General features: G+C 36.5%; 1 protein-coding gene across 3 annotated transcripts in view; it reads left to right on the top strand.

Annotated features, from left to right (window-relative positions):
• CCDC91 (coiled-coil domain containing 91) overlaps window positions 1–20,683 on the top strand; it is a 117,275-nt gene extending 96,592 nt beyond the window's left edge. For all 3 annotated transcript variants that reach the window (XM_019292664.3, XM_010410236.4, XM_010410237.4), the window contains one exon: window positions 19,469–20,683. In XM_019292664.3, coding sequence (XP_019148209.1) covers window positions 19,469–19,588 — 120 coding nt within the window. In that variant the 3' untranslated portion in view covers window positions 19,589–20,683. The remainder of the gene's footprint in view (window positions 1–19,468) is intronic.
• The last annotated feature ends 5,918 nt before the right edge of the window (window positions 20,684–26,601 follow it).

Here is a 26,601-nt window from a genome sequence, read left to right as displayed (position 1 = left end):
TGTGTGTGGCCTTTTCTTTGCCTTCATAATGTGGACCTACAGATTTTGTGCAGTTGAGTGTAGCTCCTGCTGTTCTATGAAGACAATTCCTGAAATATAATTACATTTTATATGACTGGCTGAGATGATTTTTTTTTTTAATTAATTTGCAGATAGAAAGTAAAAGAACCAACCAAACTTAATTTAAAAAGTTTTAAAATAACTGAATGAAAATATTGAAAGCTGTGTAATACTGACTTAAGCAAGTATGTCTGTCTGTCAGGGGACATCTGTACAGACCAGAATGTCACCCAGAGAGTTCTGGTGGAGTCTTCTATTTCCAGGTGTCTCATAAAAGATATAATGATCAAGACAATTAATTGGTCACTACTGTACTTCAAACTGTTTCCAATTATTTGTTGTTAGAAAGGTCAGGAAATTCTTTTCTCTGCTTCTTATTTTTTCATTCTTGGTCAGTGTTCCAGCTTCTTGAACATAGGCTGCAAATGTTGCTCACCTTTTGTTAAAAACTAAGCATTTTTAATTCTAAAATCACAAAAATGTTTGGAAGTCTTGTAGAATAGAGATCTACAAAAGTATTCTGTTATAATATTCAGGTATTTTGTCTGCGCTACAGGTTGCAAGTTGTTTATAAATGTCATAGTTCAGTAATTTACTGCCTATTCATTGCAACTGAATGCTTAAAAATACTAATTCAGTATGTTTCATTTATTTATTACATATTTAAAGCAGACAAAAAGCCAGTGATCTAGTCGTATTGTGCCTACTATTTATGTACTTTTTAATTTTTGTGACTATTAGCTGTACAGAGATAAAAATTAATTCTTGAAGCTGGTATACAAAGGAGAGAGTAAGTCACAAGAGGAAAAGTTTTCTACCAAATAAATCTTGTGCTGAATAGAATTTTTAAAGAAATTTTCTAAATTACAAAGATTCACTTCATGAGATGAGTAGCCAGCCAAAAAGCAAATATCAATTTTTCCTACTTACATTGACATTCATCTCCTCTCAGGAAAACCTACTGCTTGTTTTCTGACAGCAAAGCTGAAGATATTAATCAGTCCCCTTTTGTCTGCTAATTGTGCACAGCTCTCGTTGGTTTGAAAGGGCATTTTTTGGCCTGTCAGGGAAGAACTACGTGTTTGGGCTTGAGTAATCACTGGAATGACAGATTTGATTTTAATGCAGCCCCTGTTTCCCTGAAAGTCAGACACTTGTCATAAATGCACTCCCATCCTGATTTAAGGCTCGGGTTCTGGGAGCAGAGGTGTCACCATTATAACGAAACTCACTGCACTACTGTGTGTTCCCACATGATTTGTGCAGCTGTGCCTCATAACCTTTAAAGAAAACAGAACTGAACATTTCTCTGACTAACATTTACCAAAATACTGCAGAATTAAGAATAACCAAAGAGATACTTCTGGGGGTTTCATATTTAATAGATCATTTTCTCTGATATTACAGAAATTAAGGACCTATTTCAACCACAGTATTTATATTTAAGAATCACTAACAAGCTGGTATAAGCCATGTCTGTCTTACAGGAAAGCAAAAAAAAAAAGCCAACAAGTTTCTCTTCTGATTTTGCATGAAGGAAATACCCCTTTACTTTGGTAATAATACAGCTGCTTTTGAAAAACAGAATTCCAGGCTCATCCCAGGGATGTGTGGGATGCGCCAGGACAGGCAGCTTGGCTCTTTGCTATGTAACCAGAAGAACCAGAGTCACTTTTGCTCTTTTCTGAAAAAGTATATTTGGAAAATACTGTTTTACCCTGATAACACACCTTTATAGAAGGTCAGCTCATCTCAGGCAAGAGCAAGTCATACATTTTCCCACTTTTGGTGGGATTATTCTGCAGTGAAACAAGTATTTACCACTTGAAGAGGGAATTGTGCATTTTATTCTGTGCAGAGATGCAGTGTAGCCACAACACTTTTCAAGGGAAGAAAAATAGTGATGGAGTTATACCCAAGACAGCAGGACATATCTATGAGTAAATCAAATTAAAACTGCTAATTTCCTCCATGTTTATCCTTGTTTTTCAGGGTTATTTCTAATAATGTACTGTATTTATGGAGTGTATTTTCTACATTATTTTGTCTGAAGGAAGCAAGTAGACCTATGTTTTTGCCTTTTGAGTAGATTTCTAACTGATACACTGACTTTTGGGTTTGGTTATGGTACAAAATCCCATTTCAGGAGATTTTTAAGTGGCATGTGTTACATTTCATAATAAAATATATTCATACAGATCTGATTTATCATGAATGCACTTTTAGAACTTCTTGGGGTTTTTATGTTTGATTTTCTAGTTCAGCAACAAAGCCTATATAAATATATTTTGAAAGCAGCTTTACCAATATAGATTGTGGAAGGTGATCTATGTTACAATTGCTATAACCCCTGTTATTTATGTAGATAGATACTTAAAATGTGAAATACTTCCTTTGCAAGTTTCTCATTCAGTGGTATTTTAAGAGAAGATTTTATGATGAAGACTAATCTCTTATATTTAGTTATTTAAGGTAAAGACTGCAAAAGAATGCACGAAGTTCAAGTTTAATTAGATTAATCCACCTTGTTGAGGAGAGGATGCAAATTCCTTTGGGTTTTCAAATTGTCTGAGGAACTGTCTGTAATTCATTCCTGAAGTCTGACCTTACGGGAAGATATGTCCACCTCTACAGTTACTCTCTTACTCATCCATCAGAACCATCACAGAAAATGGTCCATTTTCTTAAGTTTTTCTTAAACAAGTCTGACTAAAAGTTCTCCCTTTACATATCAAGTGCTGCAGTTGAAATAAAATTTTAGTTCTTTACAAGATTCACATAAATGCCTTAGTTATCATATAAGTCATATAGTCTTTATAAAGACCTTGTAACTTATAGCCCTTTTTGTAGTAAGAATTAGATGAAACTAATGAGGAAGGTCAGTACAGCAGAAGAGAAATAGGATGTCTGTCTCATGCCTGAAACTGGCTATGATTGTAAAAAAAGGATTTGAAAACAGTGTTACTACCAGAAAACACCTTCAAACATCAGTTTAATTGGGAATAACAGTGGCTTATTGACCTCTCTTATCAGACAGAAAAAACCACGTTTTTTCTCGCTATTGAGACTTAATTTTCTTCTTTCAAAGGTGATATTATCGTTGCAGAAAAATCTCTATATGTAATTGGTGTTTCTGCCCCTGAGGAAATGTCACGAGGCTGGACCCATTTTCTTCTTACCCATACACCAATCTTCACGCTTATTGTCCTAACTGCAATTAAAGCAAATTTTTATTGCAGTTTGGCTTTCTGTCCAACTAAGAATTGACACAGAGTTCAGCTACTGGTTATCTATATTTTGTCTTTCCTGAAATTACTGAATTGGTTGCTTTCTAGACTTTTATTATGTGGGTAACATCTCTATACAGCTGAGAAGTCCTTGACTTCTTGACTGCACCTTTGCTTTCTTCTCTGTGCTTCTATACATGCACAATGGTAACTCCTTTTATGATAAATCTACTGGCAGTAACCATTGCAATTCAACAAAATCTCCTTTTGGAACGTGAATCCTAATGTAGCTTTAAACCCAAGGGCTCACATTCTTCAGGTGCTAATCGCATTTAGATTAGAAATTACTTCTTTTGCTTTATTTATATTGCCTAATTTTTTTCAACTGTGCACATCCAGTATTTCTTTTCTTTTCAGTAAATATGCTCAATCATTTTATTTCTAGTAAAGTAGATGATAGTTACACAACTGACATGATAATGAATGGAAATAAAATAAGAAACCTGTATACCTGCCTTTCAGAAATACACTCCATATGAATGTGAAATGATGTTGCTTTGAAAGGCTTCTAAATTGCCTACTAATGTCTTGAACAGAAAAGAACTGTTTCTATATAGTACTACATTAACTTCAGTAACTAGACTGGTATTCTAGTTACTGCAGGTTATTACATCTAATATTCAGTTTTGTAAAATTTATGGTTGACTTTATGGTTCCAGCAGGAGTGCTGATGTGAGTCGTGTTGAGGACTGATGTGCTTGCATGGTTAAAAAGCGTTTGATGCAACCATTTTTGGCTCTAGCTTAGAACAGTAATAAGGATCCAGCACTCTGCCCCCTTTCTAATTACTTACTCCAGAGGAGGTGTTACAAACACACAAATCTGCTGCTTTCAGACCTGAATCATAGAATCACAGTGGTTTGGTTTGGAAGGGACATGGAAGATCATGGTGAGTTCCAATGCCCCCACCATGGGCAGGGACACCTCCCACTAGATGACCCAGGACACCATCCAACCCTGCCTTGAACACTTGCAGGGATGGAGCATCTGCAGCTTCTCTGGACAGCCTGCTCCAGTGTCTCACCACCCTCTGATTAAAGAAATCCATGAAGTCTGCAGATAAAAGCGGAGGGTTTCTACACAGTACTGTTGGTTAGGCCATGAATTGACACCTACTGGGTCTCACTTTGTTACATCGAGGAGCTGATTTTAAAGATAAAGCTTGGAATTCACTCAGTTTATTGGATAGCAGGCTAGAGTATGTTACATCTCCTATGCTTCAAGTTAACTTTGTGTGTCAGTGGTGGAACAAGTCCTGTACGAATTCCTGGCGCACCCTTTCGTCGTTCTCCTTGGTAAATTGGCAGCTTCTTCAAGTTCCCTACCTGTGGCACGTAAGTTATTGTTAATCCCTGGTTTGAGTCATGGGTGCAGTCTACTCTCTGAGTCAGATTAATTTGCAACCCGAATTCCCATCAGGGATCAGTGTCTTAGAGCAGTGTTTGTATAAGATATTCCATACATCCCATGTAGATCCAGACTGCAATTTTTCCCATATAGAGGACAGTTCCTATGCATCATGAGACATCACAGAAGCTGCGATTAAGATAGGCAGGGCTGACCATTCCCTTCTTGGGCAAGAGATCCCAATTCCTTACGTGGAACAGGGGCTCTATTTTACATTGCATTTCTTCCTCTAGATCCATCTAAATGGAGAGATTACAGAAGGCTGGAGACTGAGGGGAAAGAGAGGGAAAAACTAACAGTAGGAGCAACACACTCTTACCTTGAACACACTGTTTAGGAAAAGAATGTGGGAATATGAGAGATAACTTAAAGAGATGCTGGTAGGAGGTGTTCCAGTAACAGAGTTCTGATATTAGGATATCATATCCCTGTGAATAGGAAGGATCCCACCTGAGAAACTTGTGTCAGAAATTGGTGACTTTCATTTGTTGATCCATTCATGTTAAGTCATTTGCAAGATCATGTATCAAAACCAGGGAATTTAGTTTTGTAGGTAAAAACTCTTATGCCCTTAGGCAGTTATTATCAGAACTTTGATATGTGTTATTGTTTTGCAAGTGTGCTTGATTTCAAGAGTCAAGCACAGCTTTCTTCTGAAGGTTTATTGTTCGAAGACAAGTGCAAGTGGGAGAGGTTATGAAAATCAGTTTCTTTTAAGTTATTAATCTCAAATGAGTGATTTTTTTTTGCCTTTTTTTTAATATAATACTTGCTATATTTTAATATGCCTTAGAACAAAATAGGGTGTCATTACCATTCTTGTTCCTGAATGTTTGGCTTGGCATTTGATGCAAGGCCTCAATTGCAGGCTGACGTGCCAGCAGCTCAAGCTGAAAACAAGACTGCGGTGGGCAAACTCAAGATTTAATTTCAGAAAGAGTGTTTATATTTTCCCTGGGGCCCCATTAATGAGAGTCCAAACCCTAAATGTTACCACCAACACATTTTAACAGACCAGTTTCCCAGTTTTTAAAGTGTGGTGTCACCTTGAGTATTTTTCTTTCAATGTTTTCCCCTTCTTCTGACTTTTAAAGAAAAGCAATGAAGTTGTATCATTTTTGGCTGAATTCAGTGTCGTGTTTGGGGAACATAAAGTTCTGTGTAATGCAACAAAGTGGCATTTTAAAATGTTTAATCCTATCTTCTGTTTCCATATCAGCTATTTTAATAACAGCTCTAAGTTACTAGTTCCAAACTTCGTGTTACTGCAGAACACACCACCATCCAGTGTGTCCTAGGGGTCCCCACAGTGATGTCCTGATTCCACCTGATGTCAGGACATCTGTGCCATGCCCAGGACAAACTTGTGACCAACAAATCAGTGCCAAGAGAGACAGTAGTGATGGGGTCACTGAGAGTTCCTTAGCTCAGTTTCCTGCTCCTTCAGCTGGGCCTGTTTTGTGGCTTTAATAGGATTAAAGAAACATTTACATTGAGGCTTTAGGAGCATTTTCACACTGCTCCTTTACCCAACTCAAAGAGCAGTATAAATCCAAAGGATTAAGCCAAGGATTTATGGGAAGTTGTAGTGTAAGATGAGTTTGGTGCACCTGGCTCTCCTTTTCTCCTCTGTGAATAAGGATCCTGAAGCACTGTGATGTATCTGCATGGGATGCAGAAGTGAGCCTGGCATTCCTTCCTGAACTTTTAAGTCTCTATAAGCTTTGAAATGATTGTTTCTAAATATTAAAAGGAAATGATAGTTTCCTGTGAAGGAATATAGTATTTCTATCGGTTGATCCTATCAGGCATTTTTCTTCGGAGGACATTTTGGCATTTTTCTGCCACTTTTCAATAGCAAAACATCATGCATTTGAGAGAATTTTTAATTTCCGGGAAATTATAGTGCTCTGTCTTCAACAAATGGAAAGGAGAAAAATATACAATTCTCTGCCACTTAGTTTCATTGAAATACAAAGGAAATTGTTAAATAACCAAAATTATAATTTTCAAACTCTTTGAGTGATCATTTATGCTGATGAAAGCAATTTAGTTGAAACTACATACATAGCCTATGGTAGGTTTTTTTACAATTACTTTAGAGAAAAATTGCCAGAGTTTGAAATTCTTTACTTAAGTTAAAACTGTTTCATATATCCTTTTGTGCCTCAGTGTATAAATCTACAAAAACTGAGATTATGCCTGTACTCTTCAGTCAGGCGAGATTCCAGATGAAACTGGAATCAAGTGGTGTTATTACTGAGAAAATATTGTGCTATCAAAGCCAAAAAGGGAAAAAATAACAGGATGAATTATAACGTTAAGCAATGAGATGACTGGATACTATACTCTTTCAAAGCTACTCTTGTGATTGAGATGTATTGTGTTTTTAATCCAATGTGTATCATCTTAATTACTGTAAGAGTAACTTTGGATTTGCTCTGAAAACACATAATTATTCAGCTGGCTCTGTGGATATAGAGTATTCAGGGGAATAAAGATTTGCAGTGTGCACTGTACTAATGTCACCCAGATCTATCTGTCAGTGGAGAGTGGGGTGGTTTTCTCATCATCAGGTGCTTAAGCAACACCTGAGATCTGGGGAAAGGCAAGATGTGTCATCCAGGGTCCCTCTCTTCTGCAAGTATTTGATAAGAAAGCAGAGGAGGCTCTGAAATGTCCCTGTTGTCCATTAGGAAGGCTGGCTGTGACAGGAGGAAGCAAGGCATCTGTACACGCCTCTGGCCCCCTGTAAGTGAGGCTCTCCTGTGTTTCTCCTGATTCATCCCTCAGTGTTAGAATTTCATGCTGTACTTCTGGAAATGTGAGAATTGTAACCAGATCATCTGTTTGAAGATTGGTTGTTTTGCGTTCTGTATGACTTCCTCAAAATACGCTTGGATATTGAGTAGAGAAAAAAATTTAAAGTTCTTGATTAGATATGTGGAATTAAGCATTTTTAATGCAACTTGTGACTCTTGTCTATGGGTGTTTTCAAGAGACCTTTTGATTAACCAAGAGTAGGTAATTTAAGCAAAGAAAAGAACAAGAACAGCAAACCCCAGAAAAGTCTATGGATCCATGTATGCAAACGAACATGAACACCCTTATCTTGCCATCCTAGTGAGAAAGTTAGACAGGTCAGCTGAATGTTGAAGGTAAAATATTTAATATTCTATTAGACCGAATAAGTGAATGTTTTGAGGAGGAGGAGGAGGAGGAGGACTGTTACCCAGGGTTCCAACAGAGGACTTTGGGGAGTTTTTGTCATTCCCATTAAAATAAAACCTTAATTCATTTGCTGTCTTTCAAATTCATCTATATGCTTGTAACTGTATTTGTATTTCACTGTCATAATTCAGAATTTATGAGTATGTACAACTAGGTATTTTTGTAACATAGCAGTTATAAATTTGATCTTAAGTTAGTGTAATCCACATTGCTTTGTACTAGATGGAAAATTTAATCAGTTCAATATGATCACTTGGATTAATCAAAGCTAAGAATATCATCTGAAATTTTATTTTCTTAGTCATAGGTCAACTTCTTGGCTTTTTCCAAGTCCCTGCTGTACCATTCTCTTAGCACCAAGGGGATCCTAAAGCATCTTAGAAAGTTAATGATGGCCGTGCTCAGCAAAGGCATTTTGGCATGCACCTGCAAGGCTGTCAGATTGCAAAAGAGAAGAGGCAATTGTTCCACTCTGATTTATTTTGAGTTCCCAGTGCAAAGATCAGAAGTTGGGTCACTGCCTCTTCCATCCCTAGATTTTTGTGATGCTATTTTAATTACACTGGAATTGAACCCCAAAGAGACAAGGACAGAGTACAAAAGGGCCTTTGCTCCATTGTTTCTGTGATACACAGGGACAGTTTTGTGGTCTCTGTGTTTGTGTTGAGAAGATCCAGAAATCACACTCGTTTTAATGAGGTGATATGTAGAATTTCTCTGTCCATGTACCAGGATAAGTCCAGAGTAATTGCAGAGCCACCAAAGTCACATTACTTGGCAGATTGTCTTGGCTGTACAGTTCTGAGGGCAAATTATTTTTTGTCTTGTTCACTGCACAAATGAAATGAGTAGATAACTTTGTGTATAAGGATGGATTATTCTGTTCTGAACTGTGTTTTCCTGCAGCTGAGGAATATTCGGAGTTCAGGGTTTGTTTGGGTTTTTTGTGCTGCTTCTCATTTACACCCAAATCCTTTTATGTGGAGATACTTGAACCTCAGTAGTTTTATCTACTTACTCTTTTAGCTGGGGAATTATTGGAGACTTCTCATAGTTGGTTATATGCAGGAAAATTCAAGGTATTTTTACCCCAAATCTTGCAGCTTCTTTGCTCTACTTCTCAGGTATGTCTGTTGCTGTTTTTATCCTTCTGCTGAACTCTGATTTAAAAAAAGTAAATGGTAAAGTTGGATTTACCATATGTGTTTTGATTAATCTTTCCTATGATTATTTCCTGCAATTGGATTCCTGCAGCAAAGCCAGTGGGATCAAAATTTGAGACTTAATCAAGTTGTCTATGAAGCTAGAGAAACATGTAAAGAAGTAAATTTTCTTACCTACAGCAGTAGCAAGATTAGATAGATGAAGCAAAGTGATGTGGTTTCCTGTTTACTTTTTGCATCCAAATCTTTACCCGTGTGTTAGAAATCCAGCAAGATGCTTCAATGACTTATAGTTAATAAATATATATGTTATTTTTCTGCTTTGGCTGCAGGCTACTGACTCATATAATTTGGTCAAGTATATTTTTCCCTCCCTTGCCCTCTCCCTCCACCCCACCCAGCTAAGCAACAGTTTATTCTCTCTTAATTTAGTAATGCAAAATAAGGTATTGCCGATGTGAAAAACTGCTGTTCTCTTTGTGGTTGTATGTTCTGGGTGTTATTATTTCTCTGCAAAGCCTTGACACAAGTTTGCATCTGGAAGAGCAGCAGAATAGCCAGGCAGGTACCCAAAGGAAACTGCTTTGGGGAATACTTCTCACCCTGTTGTTGAGAAGTCTCCGCTGGCTGGCAGTTGCAGGATTTGGAGTTGTGCGGAGCAGAAAGCCTGCAGATTATTGTGTTTTGCTGGTGATTTCTCCCTCCTCCTCTAGAATTTTCCTGCTTGTGGTATTGTAAGTGATGACCTGCTGAGAGCCATGAGTACTCAATCTGTGTGTGTTTTAAAACAAGGAGATCTTGTCTTTGATGACATTGTTGCAGCTGCAACTTTATGAACTGCTTCGCCAGCAGCTGCCCTGAATTTTGCTGCAGTAGCTTGGCTTCAAATTCCAAACTGAGTTTTCCAGTAAAACTTAGTAAAAAACATTATCAACAGCTTCAGTCTTCTCAATACTGAATACATTAGAAAGTGTGGTCTCAAAAATGTCTGTCTGAATAGTAGCACGTTAATTTTGTGTTCCCTGAACTTTAATTACATATCGTAATGCATATATATTGCCACAGATTTAATGCTAAACTTATCACAGATTTGCTGCAGGCTGATTTTCCTTGTTTAATTTCTTTGTGTGAATCCATCAACTCTAATCTACAATGGCAATTTTAGAAAGATACCTGCGTTTCATGTGATACCATCTTTGCCCATGACTTCTAGAATATACTGTTTCATCCTGTCACATTTTAAGTTTCATTAAAATGAAAACCTGGCTGTTAAATCAAGTGTTCCTCAAAAACCAACAGGTGGGATTTTTCTCCTGCAAATTCGGTGTTTACCAAACTCCAGTGTGTTGTTAGGGGATGCTTTGCTTTAGAGGTAGTGGCATATGGTGTCACAGTTTCACAGGAGCCTTCAAATAATCATGATGCAACTCCAGTCTCCTTGATATCTAGGTAGATTAATTACAGCCTGACTTACTATGTTGTTTGTAGCTTCAGCTTTCCATATAACACAGTTTTTTCACCTCCGAGCCTGAAGCAGTGATTCTCTGTCATGTGTGTTATGAACCACCTGTTACACTTCTCAGAGGCAAGGAAGTTGTGCTCCTGCTGGGTCTCCTGTTAATGAAGGATCACATTAGGTATAGATGTTTAGAAAGCACCCATGGCAATGGAATAGCAGTTACACAGCTGTGGTTTCACAGCCATGCAAATTATTAGGGTATTTTTTTTTTTCTGTTTGTATATACTGCAAACACTTATGATGCAAGGATTATTTCTATTTTACATGCTTACAGATAATGCAAAATACATTCTCACAGTTACAAAAAAGATTGTTTTTATTAATGTCTGTATTTGCTGTTTGCTTTTCAGTTATGCTTAATTAATCCATTTCTGTAGATATAATCTGGGTATTGTAAGGCAATTCTGTGAGCGTGACTCAACGTGAGCCCATCAGATAACATTTTTTTGTTTGATTTGATAACAATAGCAATTTTTATGTGTAGGAAGATTGGTGCTGCTTTTAACCAAGTGTGGTTATCGTGGGTTAATCTAGAGCATGTTCACATACTGACAAGTGAAGCAGATCTTTGCTACCAGATCTATCACCCAGCCCTGCACTCAGGGCTTTTCAGGAAGCATGGTCTGATAGTCTTCAGGCATTTTCCTGGAGAGGTGGCAGTTTGGGTTTGTGAAGCTCCACAGAAGCTCTGTGTAATCTCTGCCAAGTCATTTGTAGCTGTATTAAATCAGGATGTGATAGTGCCCAAGACTGACTTGGTTACTTAAAACAGCTGGAGATCAAGAGAAAACTATTAAGGACTTCTACACTCTGTGAGCACTCAGGGTCTGACAAGCCCAGATAGAAACCAGTCTGAGTCACTTATAAATCCTTTATTTGGGTGCTGTTGTAAATTTCTAGTTCTTTTTTTTTTTCCTATCAGAGGAAGTGATCTGATGAATTTGGCCACATTGTGGTTAGTCTTCTGCTTGTGCCTGCCTTGTGGAGACTGTAAACCTGTGTGTCTCAGAAGCTGTGCAGGCACTTGCCAGGGCCAAACAGTAACTATTTATCAGTCAGAGATTTTGAAGACACTGTTTGCATGTGTTTCTGTATGTTTGTTTCAAGGATCTTGAATCTGTGACTTCAAACCACAGCAATCAGATTTGCTGGACCAATCAGAAATTACAGTAGCAATTATGGTAACTCCTTATTTTTAGTGCATGGTGATAGTCTATAAATAGTTTGATCATGTTTGTAATCTGTTAAGTAGGTAGGTGACTCCAGAGATTTCTCATGTGCTAATGCACATAAATATTTCCATTATTATTTTTGTAGGCTTAGAAAATGCCTATTTTTCACCTTCTACAGTAGTCTGAGCAGGTGCTGCAACTTTTTTTTAGTTCTTTTTGCACTCAATCTAATTTCCTTGACTGAAAGCAAATTTCTTTCTCGTATTTATATGAATGAAAGTTAGTATTTTCTTACACTCCTGGGTCCAGCTGGGAGACAGTGGAGATTCTGAGAGGTTTGACAGGGTGTTTTCCCACCACCTTCAGCAAACCAGGCAAATCTGTTTTAAAGATGTGTCCAACATATGGTATTATTTTAATGATCAAGTTCAGAGCATAAAATCCTTAAGGTTTAGAAGTTGCAGCATTATTTTTTTAAAAGGAAAAAAACATTTTCACATAGCAATATAATTTATTAAACATCACTCTTTCCTAGAGGTTGTGTTGAACACTGATGACTTTCTAATGTGTAGCAGATACTGTATAAATTACAGCCATGAAGAACCTTGTTTTTATATACTTAGCAAGTGTTATCAATAGTAGAAATTCACAGGTGGACAGACAAAAATGTCCTGTCCTGGGATTAAATCTAAAATAAACTCTGCTGCACATATGTACCATATGGATCTGTTTTCCTTCTCATCCATTATAGAAATGAGAGGAAGTAGTTCATTGTTTCCTCATCCAACTCTCAGATTTGCAGGTTCCTCAAGGTAATAATTTTTCTATATGGTCTATTTAATATGCTAGGGAGTTTTTTTAAAGCCTTCTGTTGAATCTGTGGGGAGAAGTTCATGATAGTGCACCAGGAAAGAGTTCTGGACCCATAGTTTTACTAGAAAATATTATAATGTAGCTGAGCTACAGAAAATTTCAGGATTGCGTCAGGCTCATTCACTGGGGTGGGTTAGTTGTGGGGGAAAAAAACCCAAAGAAAACCTGTCTATATATCATAAAAATTGTACAGAGCAAACCCCTTGTCTTTGAATTTTCCTCAAAGAGGGGCATCTACCAATCAAGCACTGAGAAGACACTGATGAGTGTTTAATACCCTGCAAGGGTCTGTTGGACTGGGTTTGTAGGCCAATATCCAGTAGAGTGGAATCGTAGCACTAAGTTACAATAGTGCTTTGCACCATCAGTCGGGGCAGGAGGAGCCTGCAAAAGTTAAGGTTTTAATCATACATGAAAAGCCATTATTTTTCAAAAATACTTCGTCTCTAAAAATGTTTAGAGACATTTAAATGGATTTAAAATGGAACCATTTATTCACCTAGAAATGAAGTTCGGACCATTGTTCAGAAAGGCCATAACTGTAATTTATTACTCAGAGTGATGCCAAAAGGATTTTAAAATAATCACCTATTGTTAAAGATGTACATGTAATTAGGCTAAACAGAAATACCTAAAGGCAAATTCAGTTGGAACATCAATGGTTGACTCTAAGCAAGAAGCTGTGTTACATCTGGATTAACTGCTCCAGGAGCAACCCAATATACTTTTATTGCATTGTCAAGCAAGTCCCTGCACAGAGGAAGGAGTGCCACTGACAGCATTTTTTTAGCAAATTATTTATATAGATGAACAAATCAAGCATTACTATAATTTCTTCCTTATACTTAAGTAATGTATATTCCCAATTCCACTGATTTCAAAGGGATTTAAATTTGTTCCTCTACTTCTTAATAATTAAGTACAGAAGTATTTAGAAAAGCAATCTGTCATCATCAGCACTTTTGACTGGTGTTCTGCTCTCCATGGACACATCCATCTAAGTGTTGATCAAACAGTGCTAAGTTTGAACTGTAGAACAAAATGAAAAATCATTCCAGAGTCTTTTAAAGTAAAAATGGGAATTTTTAGTTTAGTCTTTTTTTCTTCAAAAAGGATGTTTAACAAAATTATTAAAAAAATATAATCTGAAGTATGTCTGTCATAATTCTTCAACTTGTATTTACTTTCTTTTATATAAAAGTTTTTTAGTTAGTAAATTTATATAATACAAAACCATACAGTAAAATAGCAAATTTAAATGAGTTACAGTTTGGAAACAGCAAATAGATGAAGCTTTAGTATATTTATCAGTAATAAAAATACATAGAGAAATTAAGACTAAATAAACTAGGATAAACCACTTTAGCAATTATTACAAAGCCTCAATTGCTTTTACCTCCAGTGTCAAAATGTCCCCTTTCTACTGAACATTCCTCAGAGAGGGGACAGGAAATATATAAAAGTTCTTATACTATGAGTCCTTTGAAAAACATGAAATTATGCCAGGCTGATGTCCATAAATAATTACCTGTAGCTAATCAATATTTAACTTCAAAGAAATGCCTTGGTGATGAATCCTATTCAACAGCCAACCAGCAGTTTACTTGTAAACACTAAATAAATGGAAAGCCTTAATATCAGCTGCTTAACTCCACCTTCAGAACCCATTCTCTTCACACATCCATCTCTGTGTTTTCAATTCCCCAAAACATTCATTTTGCATTTGAAATTTCCTGTCTTTGCATGAACATGATTTTCTTTGAGTAACAAGGATACTTTTAAGGATTTTAAGTCTTCCCCCACTGGCCCTTCCCCCTGTATGGATGAATATAAATGCAAATACCACTGCTGGAATATTTTCTTGATGAAGTTCTTTGCGTTTTTCCTGGAAAAATAACAAGACTCAAAAACTTATTGCTGATTTTATGATCTTAGGGAAACTTCTCTGCTTTGTTACAATATAATGGCGTTATTTTTGTTTGTTTGTTTTATGTGTGATCAACTATAAAAACACCAGTAATAAAAGTACAGTTAAAAGCTTTCTTCCTTGAACATCTTTGCTCTTTTTTAATCTCTGGTCATTGCATGTGTTGAATTTCATGATAAAAAGAAGATGGCAGTTTTTACTCCAGTTAGTATTACAGAGCCAGAGTAGTGAGCTGAACTGCTATTGAATACATTAATCCTCTGATTATCATTTGAAGTACAGGTAAATTTTTCAATATGTATTTGAATAAATGTAGCTACTATTTCTACAGCTGCAAATACATTTGGTATTGGGAACATTTATCTGAGAAATAATTTTGAAAGATACACTTTTTAACATTTTTATATTTATACAGATGGGAAAATTGAAGAGCCATATGTAACATTAATTTTGTTTTCATCACTTTTCTGGGTGAACTTCAGGCCACAGTGGGATTTATAACAAAATATACCTTTACTATGGTGAGATCAGGATTTCATCTCATATCCTTCAGTGCTTAACCTAAAATTATATTTTATTTTCCATGTGCTATTTTATTAGTTACTAGAAATGGAGAGTATAATTCTGACATACAGCAGTTATTTATAAAGTTCTGATTGGGTTTCTCCTCCAGTAATTTGAAGTATTTAAACAGGTTGGTGAATATTTAATAGAGGAAGGTAAGCATGAATGCCATGAAAACAAACCTGTTTGCAGGTGGATATTGCAAGGGGAAGATATGGAGGATGTGCATGCTCCGTTATTTGTCTAAGAAACTAGTTTCTACTGTAGACATCATTCATGTAGACTTTGCTCCCATTTCACTGAAAATTTGAAAGATAAGATAAATCTAGGAGAATGTGGAGCTAAGAATAGTTGTTAACTTTGTTTTGGTTTGACCTATGGGTGGATGAAGTGATGCAGGGGAAGATGGGCTGACTTAAAGCAAAATATGGCAGCCTGGGGTGGAAGCATTCTCCTGGTGGTAATACAGTGCCTTTTTTTTTTTCATTTCCCAAGTCCCATTCTTGCATCCACTCAGGAGTTCTGCTGGGGCCTGTGCCTTTAGGTCGTGCCTTGCATGGCTCCAAGGCACATCATCCTGGGTGGCCTTTGGATACAAGGTGAGACCCCACAGGGTGTCTCATTCAGGCATCTTTGGCCAGAAGGAGGGTGGAAATGCACTTAGCTGAGAGGGGAACAAACAGCACTGAATGTGTTGGACGGTCCTGCAAGACTGCTCATTTTTGGTAAATGAAACGTCTGAAGGACAGTGGGAATTTAAGGACTGGAATTCAAGAAGTGTTTTTCCAAGTCTCATACATCCAGTTTCTCAGCAGGATCCATACAAGTGCCTAGAGAGGCAACCTCTGGTTCTTGAGGGGAAAAAAAAAAATCTGTACAGAGTTAAAAGATACTGTTGAGTAACCTAAAATAATGAAGTTGAGGAGCATTAAAACTTTGAGCTAATTACAGCTCCACCAACTGGACACAGTCTAAAGAATTTGGGAACTTTGAACTGTTAGATTTCATAGAGCGAAAGAGAAACATTGACTAACAATGACAACAGTGACAGTATGATGTAGGAAAATGCCCTTTCTTGGCAGATCTGAACCAACATGATCCATTTTTCAGCATCTATAGAATTAGAGCAGTTAGTTTGGTTTGGTTGTGTGAATGCCCCCATCCTAAATATGTTATTCATACTGACTACATTTGCATATGAGTCACATTCAGTTTGAGTTTGCCAGATGTCCATTTATGTTTGTTTAAATAATGAGATCATTCCATGAAGTGAACAGGACCTAAAAGTACAGAGAGGAGACTGTTTGGAAAAGCGAGATTTAAAATATCTTTTATATTTTCCCATTTTGTGGTATATTATGCAAGCAGGAGCACAGCAATGCAGAGGCGCTCTTCAGAAAAGCTGTGTCCATTGGTAACTGTTCATTAAATAATATGTTATATAAGAAAGATTCATTGGATTTGTTTCTATTTCCCAGCCAAGCCAATTTTCCCATTAAGGAGCATGTCCTCTTTCTGAATAAATTCAAAAGTACCATTTTCAAAGCCAGCATCATTTGTTGCTTCTCGTGTTATGTGAAGATCCTAAGTTTTTTTGGGTTATTTTATCTTTGACTAGCATGGAAAATTTTTAGAATGTCCTGCTCAAGGCAATGCTTATTCATAAACTGAGTGAAGAAGGGGGAACTGAATTCTCAAGTTTTATGTTATTGAATTTACATAAACTTTTAACGAGCAATAAACTTTTCTTATGCACAAATGGAGATTACCAACTAACCACTTGAGTACAACAAAGGTTCCTCAAATGTGTACTTAATTCATTTGAGACTTCTAAAATCTTGCTCAAGCCTGAAGAAATTCTGTTTTTTTCATGCTGCAGCCAATCACTACACACATTAAACATTTGCTTTAGTACTTGGTGAAATGAATTTAATCCTATACAATTTGAGATTGCAGCCTTGGTAAAGAAAGTTAACAGCAGCATAGCAGAACACACATCTGGCGAGCTACTCTGATCTCTTTAAAGCAAAATTTGCAAGGGAAGGCTGCAAGAAAAGAAAAGGGAGTGTTTAGCCAAAGCTCTTGGTCAAAGCTCAATAAAGAACTATCTAGGAGTATAATGATATAATATGCAATAAAATGAAACCACTAAAATTCAGTTTCGTGCTACGCTTCTCCAACTGATAAACCTACCAGAAGCAACAGAATCTGATGACATAATGTGAGAATTATAATTCTATTAATTGGAGAAGGAGGTTTCTCGTGTTGTTTTTTAAGATGCAACAAATTATATTGTGTGGACTGTGCTATATTTGTCCATTCAGACCCCAAAGAAATATGGATCACAAGCACAAAAAAAAATATGCAAGCTCCCCCAAGCAAAATGCTTTGGTAGAGAAGATAGAAAGAAGGCAAGATACTTTTCAAATCAGAGAAATTGCACCAGCACAACAAAGTGGGGTTTTTTTTGTTCATTTGCTCCAGACTCTTCTAGATACAGCTTCTTTAGAGATTAGTCTGCTGTTTCTTCCATTTTCGTAAATAGAAGAACACTAAAGTAACAGCAGCTGTTACTTTAATGTATCAAGAACAGACTTTTCTGACATTTATTTGAACTAGATCTGCTTCAAAATCTGTTGTAAATCAGTGGGCTGGGTTCTCATCAGGCTGTGTATGGAGCTCTAATGCCTGCTTTTGTGGAGAGATGCAAAAGTTTCAACAGCTGAAAATTTGCAGTAGAGACACAAGCAAACCAGGTCGGATGGGGGTCTGAGCAGCTGGTCAAGTGGAAGGTGTCCCTGCCCATGGCAGGGGGTTGGAACTGGCTGATCTTTAAGGACCCTTCCAACACAAATCATCCTGTGATTCCATGCTTCTATTACTGAAGGAGAGTTTTATGATTGTGTGGTGTTTAGAAAATATGTATGTGTTCTGCTGGTGACTAGATCTGACACATTCAACTCTGTTGAAACAAATTGCCAAAATATTCTAACTACCTGGTTTTGCGTAAATTAGAGGAACTTATGGAGCAGCAAAGCACAGGGACATAAAAATGTTTCCCTTTGTGTATGAAATAACAGAGCTGCAACTTTATCCTGAGTGCATTTTCAAAGTGAAGTGGGAAGCTGTCACTAGCTTTGCCTTGCATTCTGTGTTGATACTTTAAAAATAGTCTGTGTTATAAAACAAAATGGGCATTCAAGTGACTGCTAGAGCAACTAACTGGACTGCTGATTGATAAAACAGATCAGTTTTTGTTGAAAGCTGTAATTAAAGCTGTGAGTCCAAGATATATGAGTCAGGACATATTTTTTGAAAAACCTTCCATTTGCCATTGCATATGAACTTGTGCACAACAGTCTGACAGAAGTGCTGGATTTCAAAATTCCATTACTTCCTTTCCCTTGAGTAGCATAACTTTTATGTCATATTAGCCTTGTACCACTACCTTTCAGTCTCACCCTATGTCATCATTATATGGGTATTCAGTTGAATTTGGGCTGATTAAAGGATAGTCAGATTGAAAACATCTCTCAGTTGTGATAGTATTTGTTTGACATTTGAACTTGAACATTCAAATGGAAGGAATTTTGCAGTGAATTTTATTTATTAATTAATGCTTAAAAAGTTCAAATGCCTTTCAGTAAACCACTTTTTTGTCATTTATATGATATGACCTACCAGATCTTGCTATGGTATTCTTTTTTGGTGGGGAAGATTATCTATACTGCAAGTATATATTTTATAGATACATATAGTTCACATTGTTTGGCAGTAGGGGATAAAATGCAGGAACAAGCGAAGTAAATAGAAAAATGATGACTTTTCTTCTGGGAACTACTTAAACATGCTGCCATTTAACTTAACAGTAGGCTTTGAATTTTTGAATATGCTGTCACATTCAGTTGAATGTGTATTCATGTGCATCGCTTTAAACCTGAAGCAGTATTTTTTGTAAAAGCAGCAGCTGTAATTTCTATGGGGATTTACCTAGCATGGCAGCAAGGCAGTTTAGCATTTTCAAATAGCTTGTGTAGAATTTGACAGCTTTAAAGTTACTTTTAGCCTTCTGTACATTTTATTTTGGAGAACACAAATACTCCATTAAAAAGTTGTCATTAAATTGCACACATTGAAACTACACAGTTCTTTAGTTGTTGAATTTTTGTTGTTGAATATGGTTGGATTTTTGCTGACAAACCCTGGCATTTGTTTTCAGGTTTTCTTAAAGTTGATTGATCTTTTTTTTTCTTTTATTTCAACAGCTTGATGATGTTGTCCGTCAGAGAAATCTGCATAGTTTGGAACTTTTCCTTTCATGTGCACAGAAACAGTTAAATGTTTTATTAAAGGAAGAGCCAACCCCAGAGGAAAACAGAGACTGACATTCTCAGTGCTGCTGATACAGTGTGATTTGCGAAGCTGCAAATCTCCATCCAGCAAATGATGAATATATTCCAGTCTTTTCGGATTGTATCGTCAAGTCAAGATTGATCTGAAATGCTTGATAGAAATGTTTGTGGATGATGTTCTTTTATTTATTTATTTATTTTACTACTGTTATCAGATAGCAAATATGAGAGGGAAAAGATCCTTGGGGGGAAAAAAGTTTGTTTTGTTTAGGATTTGTTTTATTTAGGATTTTGCTTTCATTATATTTTCTGGTAGCCCATGGTTGAAGTTCTAGATAACTGCAGCAGTGATGAAAACATTTCCCTGTTACGTCTGTTTTAAATTTGGCGTCGTGTTAATGTGATTCACTGTAATTTCTGATATTTTAAAAAATGGAGACAAACAGTTGATTATAGATACAAATCCATCTCTATTTCCAAAGTATCTGCCCAAGTCCATTGCCTCAGGTGTGCCTGAGTAGCTTATTATTTCTCACGGCTTTTGATGTATAACCGAAGAATCAGTCCTGAAACATAAGAGTGTTGTCAAGCATTTCTTAAGTCATTTATAAACAAATCCAGCTCTAGGAACAGAAAAATTTAAAAACCAAACAGTGCATCTGTTTAAGGTAGTGCAAAACATTGCCATGACCAATGTATAGTATGTATTTTCTTTCTGTTTTACAGAGCTCGTTCAATTCCAAAAGTCATTTTCTCATGAAATTACGATTAATGTGACTGACTTCAGTTTCAGGAAGAAGATGTATGTAATTATGTGGAGACTGATACTGCACTGCCTCAGTGGAATTTCTGACAGAATAAGGAGTGCAGCTTGCTGACCTCACATGCCCTTTCTAAATGTATTGAAGGAAGTAGAAAACTCCCCACTGACATTGTTGGACTTTGGATCACTCGTAGGTCTTCCTAGACTTGATAAATGCAGATGGAGTGGAATTTCTGTGCCTATACTTTATTGATTGTAGATTTGGGGCCTTAGTTATAGAAGATTTCTGAATGAAATAAGGGGAAATAAGTGTTATGCTTAGGTATGTAAATAAACTAAGAATGATCTCTCTTACGGTGAGTTAATCGGCCTTTTTTTGGTGTGGTTCTTTTTATGCAGAGGTGTTTTGGGGTTTTTTGTTTAGCTGATTTTTTTTCATCAGCACTTTTCATAAATTGCTTTCTTATAGCAATAAGGAATGGTTGCATATGTATTTGGCAGTATGAAATATGTATTGCAGAAAGGTAAGGTTTTTATTTAAATTTTTTTCTATGCTTCATTCTTGTAATGAAACCCAAAGGTTTTGTCTTTTGTATAGACAAATGTCCACTGAAGAAATAAACAGTGCTGGTTTTACTAGATGATAATCTTACCCTGCAAATGCATTAAAATCCAGTCTTCTATTTGATACTTAATTGATTGATCAGTTTCCATTTTTTCTGGCAGACAAGAAAATCCTTTAATGTTAACGAGTCACCTACTGATTTTCTGTTCCTAAACTGGTGAAATTTTTGTCTCTGTAACTGCACCAAAAATGTCACAGATGTCCCCATGGGGTTTTTTTGAATGTAGAGGTACAGTAAAAGGAAATTGATTGCCTAGTGCTGTCTCACAATATATGTTTCATTGTGGAAATTTGGTATGAGCAGATTCCTAAGTGAACTTCTTGGTTTTGTTCTAGGCCTGTACATGAAACAATATTCCTTTTTTACTAAAGACATCCAAGCGTTCCCCTTCAAAGCCAGAGCCTTACATGTCTATCAACCTTCTCCTAATAAAGAGATTTGTATTCTGACTTGCAACACTATGTAAAAGCACTTTTTGGAGAAGCTTATGGTTGGAGTCAGTAAGATTTCACTGGCAACTGTGATGTATCTTTCCCATTAGATCATGTGTTATTTAATTTCAGCTCTTGAATATTGTGATTGTCACAGAGATCTGTAGGTATTTTTTTCTTAACTCTGACAGTTTTAGTCCTTTGATCTTCCTCTCTACCCTGCAAGCAAAATTACAGACTACACCACAGACATGCAAGACCAAATTGGGAGCTGGGGTTACATTCAAAACTCCAAGTCTCAGAGAAGAAATTTACTTATACAGTAAAACCAGACCTATTCAGTAGGTGAGCTTTGCAGTATACAATAACTTGCACCTTATCCATACTGCATCCAAAGCTTTAAAGCTTAAGGATATTTTTCATTATTTCTATCTAACCATAGAAGAATGCAGTTTGTGGAAATCTGGGAGAAGGGAATCACAGAGTGGCCTGAGTTTAGGATCATTAAGGAGCCTTAATGATCATCCAGTTCCAACCCCCTGCCATGGCCAGGGACACCTTCCACTATCCCAGGTTGCTCCAAGCCCCATCCAACCTGGCCTGGGACACTTCCAGGGATGGGGAACCCACAATTTTTCTGGGCAATTTGTGCCAGGGCCTCACCACCCTCACAGAAAGGAATACTTTCCTAATATCCAATCTGAGCTCACTCTCTTTCAGTTTAAAGCCAGGGACAGGTTTGCAAAACCCAGTCTGCCTCCTAGAAGTTGACACACTTTTTTCTTTTAATTCTTTTTTTATTCCTACATACACACTGGAGAACGATGTAAAAGAGAAAATAGCATGTTGTATGTCTGCACGGTAGAAATTTATCTGCCTCTGAGGCCTGGCTGGTAGCATTAAATTTTGTGAAGACTGTACTGGGAGGAACAAGAAACCTTGGAACTAATCCTCAGAATCAAAATGCAAGAACTAGAACATCAGCAAAGCTAATATAATAGACATTTTATGTATATGGTCAGATACTTCATATTAGAAATAAACCTTAAATCTTGTTATGTAAAGACATGGTTTGGACAGTCTGTTATGTGTATCAGAAGTGACTTAAAATGCAGGGCAACAGTAGATCCACTGTTTAAAATGCTGTCTTTCATTGGTGTTAGTCAGGCCTACTCTATTTTAACACTTCTACTTCATGGTCTAGAACTGAGCAGTTCTAGACCATGTGATTTGTGTGATTTACGGCCAATAGTTTACATGGAGTTAATACTGAATATTGTGGCATCATGCAGTCCTACACATTTGTGTTGTATTTCTGTAGATTTCTGTTGGCTCCTTACCTGCTTCCACTACAGGATTCTAGATTGGTTCTGAGACCACGTGTGTGCAAGTCATGCACTAAAGGGAATTACTGGCAACATGTTTTTTGTATACTCTCTATACTTAAGATACAGGAATATTTGAATTTTTGCCTTGCTATAAGAATCTCATTGACGAATTACACTTGAATTCCTTGAACCATTGAATTCCTTCATCATTAGGTGGCAGAACAAAGAAAAAGCAGTAGTCATTCCAGAGGCTGAGATCACGTTAGTATTTTGAGATTTTTGTGCATCTTTACATTGGCTTCTGATCAGAAGTGTGTCATGTCCTGCCAGCTCAGTAAATGACAATGTTAATTCCTGACTGTCTGAAGTTATCCATGCAGACATGACCTTAAAGAGCCTAATTCCTTTTCACACCAGAACTCCCTTAGAACACTCAAGACCTTCCTCTTCCTTTGCATATTTCCTATGCTCACGTTTGAGCTTACAGATTTTTCCCTACCTCTTGGATAAAGGGAACATGTGATAAGATTTTGCCTTGCTTCCTAGAACAAAATAGCCACCAATGTAAATTGTTTATCAGGGGGACACAGATAATTTATGCTCACTTTCAGATCACATATGGTGTCAGTGCAGTTATCAAATGGCCTTAGTTTAGGTACTGTAAACTCCATTGCAGGACTGACTTAATGTGTGGATGAGATTTTCTTAATTTTTTTTTTACATAGCTGTCTTGAATGCTGTATAGAAAGATTTTATAACATCTGTGGCATTCTTTATTCATCAATGGCCTGTAAATGTGCCAGAGAAACACTGGACTGGAAAATGCTTTTTTTACATGGGTGCAATTCATGCCATCAATTAAATTCAATGTTCTTGCAGGAACTGACAAAAAACATGTTTTCTTTTCTGTGGTCTGTCCAAGAATATTGTTCTTTTGAGGAAGACTCATCTGCTACCATTGTTTTCATCTTTCATTAATTTTAAAGCCCACAAAAAATTAATAGTACTGCTGCTGAAGTAGAGTCATATTTGAACAGTAGAATATAGTGGGAAAACCACCCAAGTTGTACTATCAAGTTTTGTGTTTGCTGATTTGCTCAAGTTTTGTTATTTGTTTCACCTTTCAGTGATACAACATTCTTGTGATAATAATTATAATTATTATCCTATGATAGTAGCAATAATAGTAAAAATATTTTTCTGTGATAGATGTGGTATTGATATTTTATCCATGTCTTATATGCTATGGAATTATAACCATTTTAATATGCATCAGAGATTGACATTTGCTTATATTGCCTGTAATTCCTCACATTTCAGACTTACACAACCAGCATTTTTTAGATGCTTTCCCTTGTGCATTCTATTATTTCCACTGAATAGTAAAATGCACAAAGTATTACTGAGTAAACACTCAAACTATTAATGAATAATACAGTGCACAAAGTATTACTGAATAAGCACTCAAACTATTCTTTTTTTCAGATGACAATTTTAAACAGTTTAACAGTGAACACTAGTAAAACAATGAGATAATTTTAATGCACATATCCAAAAAATGTGATTCCCAACAAAATACTACAAATTTATCTTTTTTTTTTCATATTTGATAATGAGTCTGTAGTAATAGGTATAGAACAGTATCAGAAGTCAAATCATTGGCATTTGTTCTCTTCCTTCAAGTTAAAATATTTTGTCTTCTCTCAAAAGCCAAAGCATTCTTTTTTCATCAATGGCCCATTGATGGTCATCATATGCCTCTCTGCATTTAAAAAGAAACTTGTCCTAACTGACTTCCTCTACAGAATGCTGTAGGAGGCTGTTTAATCAAGGGAGAAACAGGATTGGTTTTGCTGAATGAACTTTGAATGTTGTTCCAGTTCTTGCACTACTACCAAATTAGGGCACAAATTAGGGCAATAAGTGTTCACGTCAATCTTGCTGCATAAACTTTCCAGAAGATGACTGGTCATGGTGATACGTGGCCAGTCTCTATTTTTGTGGCAGTAACTTTTAAAATTCCATTACTTAAACATCCCACTCTTTTATTATGGTCATTGATTACGTATTTAGAGCACAATTGGGAAGTGCTGGCTCCCAGGAAGTCAGCAGGAATTCTGCTGTTGGTTATTTGCTAATCAAAATGTCTTCCACGTGTCTTGGAATTGTGACCACGATGAATATAAGGCACACAGTTCTGTCTTTGTATGGTTCTAGAAATACACCAAGAAATCAAGAGCAGATTTTGTGATCAGTTCTTTGAAGAAAGTGTCAGCACTTTTTCTGTTGGTGGTGTCCTGGAGAAGCGGGATGAGCTGTTGGCTTGAGATGTTGGTGAGGGGAAAATGTGTGTCCCATTATTGCAATACTGCTGCTAAGAAGGTCTCATCTCAGAAAAAAGTATAACATGAGACTTTGTACTTCAAAATTACATCCAAAACCCCAAAATAAAGTATAAATTAAAAATAAAATACAATAAAATATATTTTAAAATAGAAGTTTATGCTTTTTAAAACTTGGAAGCATTGCAAGGCTGACATGTTGACATCCAAATACATTAGTCTGACAAATGCTAGTAGGGGTTCCTGAGCATCCTGAGCAGAATGTTTTAGGAGCTTCTCTGGAGAAATCATGCTTGCTGGGGATACTACTGAACCAGCATGATGAACATATTCTTGCTTGATGGCTACACTAATGTTAAAATCTACACAATGAAGAAGCCTTTATATGTCTGCCAAATAAAATGGAAGAGGATCCAGTTGTTGTGTCCTAAGACAATGTATCATCTGATCATCTTCTTGGGAATCAGAAATGTGTTTGCTTCTCGGATGAAATAATTTTTCATTTGCAGAGATTGGAACAAAAATTCCTGTAAGCTCCAATCAGAAAGTGCAGAAGGCCTACAAAGGACTGATAGTTACACAGGAATGACAAGACTACTTGGAAGAATACAGATTATCACAAGCAGGGTAAGCATCAAGTTGCACTCAGTTTGACTACGCCAATATGTAATATAAATGTCATAGTCACAATGTGTGTGCACATTTTCAACACAATTTTTCAAAGAACAGGTGAGTTGATGGCAGAGGTGACACATTCATTCTCCATAATATTTAAGAAAGATTCAAATGGATTGGTTGATTAATTGTATGTTGGGACCAAATGTTGATACTTACTTTGGAGCATAAGCATCCAAAAGTTTGTGCTGGTTTTCACAGAGGAACCATATAACTCTGTTATCTGTAGCAATTACATGTTTTGATCAAATTTTTCCTCTTGGTTAAACTGCTAAGTCTTTTGTATCCCTTGTATACTCTTGTTATTTTGCAAAATTTAATTGTGGCCATCTCCAGGACAAAGCTTAGAAATGTCAGTTAACAACTTTAAAAAAGGTTTTCTACATTATAGCAAGAGTTGATCCACATTTTGTAGACTTTCTGTTGTTGACCTCAGTGAAATGCATGCATTTTTCCTTTAAAGAAGGCAAATTTGGAGTGCCAACTGGTTTGGTTTTATTAATCAAGAAAGCCTGTTGGTCAATCATGTTTCTCACAGTGCTCTGAAAAAAATACATACTGTTACAAAAGCATCCAGAAATCAACCAGAACAGATGTGTTTGTTGACTTTGCAAGTCAAAGTTTGCTATGGATTTTACTCCTGCTGTTAAATAGCAAGGCCGGGACTTTGCTCATTGTTTCTATCTAATGCCTTGCCTTCTTCACAATGGAGCTTTGAGGGAAAGTCAGCTATACCACCCTCAAAAAGGACTCTGATGAAGAAAAACACTGAAAAGTGTTCCAGCCTGGAGTCCATCTGGGAACATGGTGCTTCCATCTCCAAAGACACCATCCTGTCAACTTCTCTAGGCAAATCTATCATTCTACTCCAAATTTGCAGG

The sequence above is a fragment of the Corvus cornix genome, chromosome 1A (genome assembly GCF_000738735.6).
Source record: "Corvus cornix cornix isolate S_Up_H32 chromosome 1A, ASM73873v5, whole genome shotgun sequence".
In the NCBI taxonomy this organism is placed as follows: domain Eukaryota; kingdom Metazoa; phylum Chordata; class Aves; order Passeriformes; family Corvidae; genus Corvus; species Corvus cornix.
This window is presented reverse-complemented; position numbering and strand designations above follow the sequence as displayed.